This window comes from Trypanosoma rangeli, assembly GCF_003719475.1.
Source record: "Trypanosoma rangeli strain AM80 chromosome Unknown Tra_15.4_contig_00020, whole genome shotgun sequence".
NCBI classification, from domain to species: domain Eukaryota; phylum Euglenozoa; class Kinetoplastea; order Trypanosomatida; family Trypanosomatidae; genus Trypanosoma; species Trypanosoma rangeli.
Window position 1 is genome coordinate 88069 of NW_021705764.1, and position 4829 is coordinate 92897.

The 4829-nt window shown below is 48.6% G+C and overlaps 3 protein-coding genes across 3 annotated transcripts, besides 3 other annotated features; all 3 read right to left on the reverse strand.

Moving 5' to 3' along the window:
- The first annotated feature begins 15 nt into the window (after window positions 1-15).
- Window positions 16-40: a microsatellite.
- A 92-nt stretch (window positions 41-132) lies between these two features.
- Window positions 133-1500, reverse strand: TraAM80_01058 (uncharacterized protein; the record flags this gene model as incomplete). The annotated part of the gene is made up of 1 exon (XM_029378113.1): window positions 133-1500. The coding sequence occupies one exon, from the start codon at window positions 1498-1500 to the stop codon at window positions 133-135; it is 1368 nt and encodes a 455-aa protein (XP_029242079.1).
- A 272-nt stretch (window positions 1501-1772) lies between these two features.
- Window positions 1773-1818: a microsatellite.
- Window positions 1819-2096: 278 nt separating this feature from the next.
- On the reverse strand, window positions 2097-2447 carry TraAM80_01059 (dynein light chain; the record flags this gene model as incomplete). Its single annotated transcript, XM_029378114.1, has 1 exon — window positions 2097-2447. The coding sequence occupies one exon, from the start codon at window positions 2445-2447 to the stop codon at window positions 2097-2099; it is 351 nt and encodes a 116-aa protein (XP_029242080.1).
- Window positions 2448-2901: 454 nt separating this feature from the next.
- Window positions 2902-2932: a microsatellite.
- A 367-nt stretch (window positions 2933-3299) lies between these two features.
- Window positions 3300-4481, reverse strand: TraAM80_01060 (putative mitochondrial carrier protein; the record flags this gene model as incomplete). The annotated part of the gene is made up of 1 exon (XM_029378115.1): window positions 3300-4481. The coding sequence occupies one exon, from the start codon at window positions 4479-4481 to the stop codon at window positions 3300-3302; it is 1182 nt and encodes a 393-aa protein (XP_029242081.1).
- Window positions 4482-4829: the final 348 nt, after the last annotated feature.

Genomic DNA, 4829 nt, shown 5'->3' on the forward strand with positions numbered 1-4829 from the left:
GAATAAATAGAAACAATATATATATATATATATATATATAAGCACACTTGTCAAATTGTACCTTCTTAAAAAAAAAAAAAAATGCCTTCGTTGCTGTTGTGCCATTTTTATGTAACCACATGTCGTCCTGTTCTAAGAAATCAAGTGTGACATCTGCTGATGCAGTGCCTGCCACTCAGACTTTTCCCTCGCAAGGACAGACACCGCCTCTTGCGCCCTAGACAGCTTTTCCTCTAACACCTTTTGTTTCTTTGCATACTCGTGTCGAATTAGTTCAGCCTCTTCCTCCAACGTTTCGTACCGCTGCTGCATCCGGTCGACATCTCTCTCAGCAGCGACAGCCCGGTACTCAAGCTCCTCCATCTCCGAGTCAATTACGTCCTGTGTTGGACCCACACCGTGGCAGAGGGACGAGCCTCTGAGCTTGCTTGCACACAACACAGCGGGGATATTCCTCACACTGGCGGCGTTCTCAGTACCATCTGCATCATTCCTGGTGACATTCTCGCCTTCATCGTTGTTATTTGTGTTACGTGAACTCATAACAACAGCTGTCGTACTCCTTGGCGTGGGGCCAACGGGGTGAAAAAATCCGAGTATTGGCACCGACCTCAGCGGTGAGCTGCCTACACCCTCACAACTGTCATCCTCAGCACTGCACATTTCTACAAGTAGCGGAGGTAATTCCCCCTCCACTGGAAGACGTCGTTCGTCCTTTAAACGGCGCAAAAGATGTTGGCGTGCTTCTACCGCTCTTTGGAGACCCTCGCGTAAGCTTTTTATCTCCGCTTCCCCTGACTGCGTTATTGCTTGTATCATATCCTGATTGCTGCGCCTCAGCTCTTCCATCTCGCACGTATAGGTGGCCTCCATTTTTTGAAAGCAATGGTCCAGTGATGCTGCGTGTTGCTGTTGTGTGTCTACGTCCTCAAGCTGAATGATGAGTCGCTCGTCTCGCTCTCGAACCATCCGACACATATTACGGATACTCTTGTGAATGACTGAGACGGGATGACTGAGCACGTGAGAGGTATGGCGATCACAGTAACGATCTGCCGCGGCAATGCAGCGACGCAGATGCTCACAACAAGAGACGCACTGTGCAGATTGTGCCTCAATTGTGCTCCCCGCCAATTTCCCCTCCAGAGACGCCTCGTCTAAGATGGTCTCAATATTTGCTAACTGCTGGAGTAGAGTGTCATGTCTGTACTGCTGCTGGTACAATTGCTTGTTTTTCTCCACTAGCATACTGTCTAGCATATCAAGCTCCTCGATTGCACGCAATTTGTTTAAGATAGTGGCCGTATCGGCACTTATCTCGCATGTGCGGTGCTGTACGCATTCCTTTTCTCTCTGCCTTTCATCCAATGTTGTCCGTAGTTGTCGCAGCAGAGCCTCCTTGCGCTCCTGCTCCGCCCCTGCGGCGTTTGCACGGAAACTCACCAAGCTCAGGCTCTGCTTAGCCGCTGCAATCATTTCCTGATAGCTACCAACCTCCATGTGAACTTTAGCCCCTGTTCTCTGTTCTTGCGACGTGCAAACCTCCCCTCCCCTGCGCTACCGGAGTAATGAGCCACAGGCAATGGCACCTCCTTTCCACAGCGAAGGTGGACAGAGCAATGCCACTAAGCACGCGCATACAAGCGAGAAGTAAGAAGTATAAAGTAGGAACAAAATAGAGAGATGAAAAGTTTCCTTTCCCCAGCACAGAGTACAGACTTAGAAACAATCACGAGCGAAAGATAAAATCAAAAACAAATAATATTTCTATTTGTGTGTGTGTGTGTGTTTGTTCGTGTTTGTGTGAGTGAGTGGGTGGTAGACACTCCCCACAGGCGCCACACATGTACGTACATCGTAAACGTCGAGGAGAGAAAGAAATAGCACAGGAAGAAGAGCGACGACGCCAAAGAAAACAACAAGAAAAATACAGTGCCAAAAAAAAAAAAAGAATGTAGCAAACACAACTGAAGAAAAACACATGCTGTCATGCCGTTCCCATCTTTATCGAGTGCCTCTCTCGTTTGCATGCTCATTCTTTCTCTGATTTTTTTTTTCGTTTCACTCAGACGATCTTCCCTGCTGCCACCCGCCTCTTACACCGTCTTCTCCTGTCCGATGGGTAAGTCACCCTCACTCCGTACCTGTTGAATGACGATTAGAAGGTACTTTGTGTCGGGAGCCACAAGCACCTCGTGCTTCTTTGAGCGCACACGGATGAAGAGCAGGTCGTTGTTGTTGTCTAGTTCGATCACGGCACTTCGGGCCTTCATCGCCAGACTCTGGAATAGCGCGCTGTACTGCACGGCAAGGGGCCGGGAATGTTCCTGGAAGGTGTGGCGAATGGGGATGCCGTCCGTGTTCACAATGATCAGCCCCCGCACGCCGGGGTGGTCTGTGATCCGCTTGACGAGCTCCTCAATGTCCGCACCGCCAGTCACCGCCATCTTCGCGTCCTTACCACCACTCTCACTCTATGCGCGTGCGTATTTACTGCTGCTTCTCCACTGTGATGGAAGGAAAAGACATAGCAAAGGAAAAAAAAGGCAGAGAAAGACAGGATGCAAAATCACAATTAGCGTTAGACGCAAAGATGCAAATGAAAACAACAAGATAAAATCGGTGAGGATGACCCGACATGCATGAATCCCCCCCACACCACACCACCACCACTCACTTGCTTCCACAGACAAGGCAACATACACACATGCCCAAGAAAAGGAAACTAATCAAAAAGTGATTCAAATTGCATCTTTGCAATGTGGAAACCACAACTGCAATGAACCCCACGCTCTCGGCCATGGAGGGAGCGGACTGCCGTCACACGGTTGGTGAGTGTCGTAAGTTGAGCCCACATACGACGACTCAATATACGTGAGCAAAAAACATTATGTCTTTCAATTTTATTTTATTTTATTTTTCCTTTTTTTTTAAAAAAAAACCGATGGTAGAACACATGAAGCACCAAATGAGTGTCTGTGTAAGTGCAGTCCCAGACTGCTCCTTTTTCTCTTATTATTTTTTTATGCGTAGCTGCATGCAAATTATCGAAAGCCAAATAGGGCCACTCAGAAGGATAAGCAATAGTGCCACCGCCAAGGCGTGAATGTTGCCTCCTCAGTCTGCAAACAGCACTCAATGCGCGTTACCAGCCCCCTCCCCCACTTTTTTTTTTTTTTGGTTTCCCGCTGCTGCTGTGAAAAATGTGGCAGAGATGCCACACACCTGCTTCATACTCACGGCGTTACAGTGCGTGGCGATGGCGTCCATGCACCTTTCTCCCTCCGCTCCACACTCTTTTAAAGTTGACTCAAAAATCCACGATCGCTACCAAGTTTTGTAAGTTCAAAAAGTAGTGAGAAAAACACCCCATCCAAAACACAAACACTCACGTTTGCCGCCGTGCCCTTAAATAATCCTCGCCAGCCCTCTCTTCGGATTAGGTTATTTACGATGTGGTACACGCGCCCAAAAGGTACACGCTCCGCCTTACTGTTCTTCTCCACTGGTAGAGCTTGCAGCCGTGTGTGAAGAACGTCAAACGGATTAAACACTAACGTCGTGACAGCGCTGGCACACATGCCAGCCATGGCGTTCAGCGCGGGATTGTCAGTGGGAGACAACAACCAGTTTTGTCGCCACAGTGGTCGAGGAGAATCATTTGTCTCCTTTTCGCGTTCCCACCGCGACAACGCTGGCTCAAAGAGTGTGTAGAGAACGACCTTCATCTTGCTGTACAAACCCCACCACATCGCACTCTCAGGGAGCGCGGCGACGCCTGGTAAAAGGCCGGCATACAGACCACGCAGAGCATCACCTCCACGACGAAGCCGAGATGTATTAGGTTGTTGATGCAGTTGACAAACTTCCCACCCCGTCGCCCATGCAGATCTATACGTATTTCTAAAGGACATACCATAACCAGATGTCATCTGCCGATTGCACACAACACTCATTGGTGTGGCAATAAGAAGGGCGGCTAAACTACCCGCAACGCCACCTGCGGCTGCTGCGTGACTACTGGCGGTGAATTCTCGTCCTTGCAGGGAATCGGTGTTCTCTAGAAGTGAAGGTGAACTCTCAAGATGCTCCCTAACCAACTCCAGTGTATGAAGGTACGTTACCTCACCGAGAAGGTTTCCAAAAAGTGCGACACCAAATCCCCGATAAATGGCCCTAATCCCTTTTTTAGCTGTGACCGAATGTGCGCTCACCTCCCCTCGGTGTGCCTGGGACAAGATGTGCACCACCGACATCGTCGTGTTCTCTTGCATCACCCGCTTACGAGAAATAGCAAGGTTCAAAGGATGCAACAGCACCGTCCGAATACCCGAGCTTAAACCAAGGAGTAAATACCAGGTGGGGGTGTGCAGATCTGAGAGACTACGATTCACCGCGTTGGTCGAAAAGGACTCAGACGGAATCTTTGCCGCCTCGTCAGAGTTATGCAAAGCTCCGCGCACATCCTCGCACGTTGCCATTGTGCCCCTATCGCTACAATACGTGCAGAACAACAACAATAAGAGAGTGATTATTTCGCCAGCGGAAACTGTTTGACATCCAAGCAATAACCAAAATGTGCGAAACAAAAGCAGGAAGAACGAATCAGGCGTCTTTGTATGTTTCTGTTCATTCATCAATACACTTTCTTGACGCCCCCCCCCCCCCATTATTCACACTCCAACTCATCCTAATGGAACAAAAAACAAAAATCAGCTCGAGACAAACCCAAACGTACAGGAAACCCTTTTCTGTGGATTTACAAAATAAAAGTAACAAATGATTATAAACATGTAATGTTAACTTGCTTTTCCCTCTCTCTCTCTCTC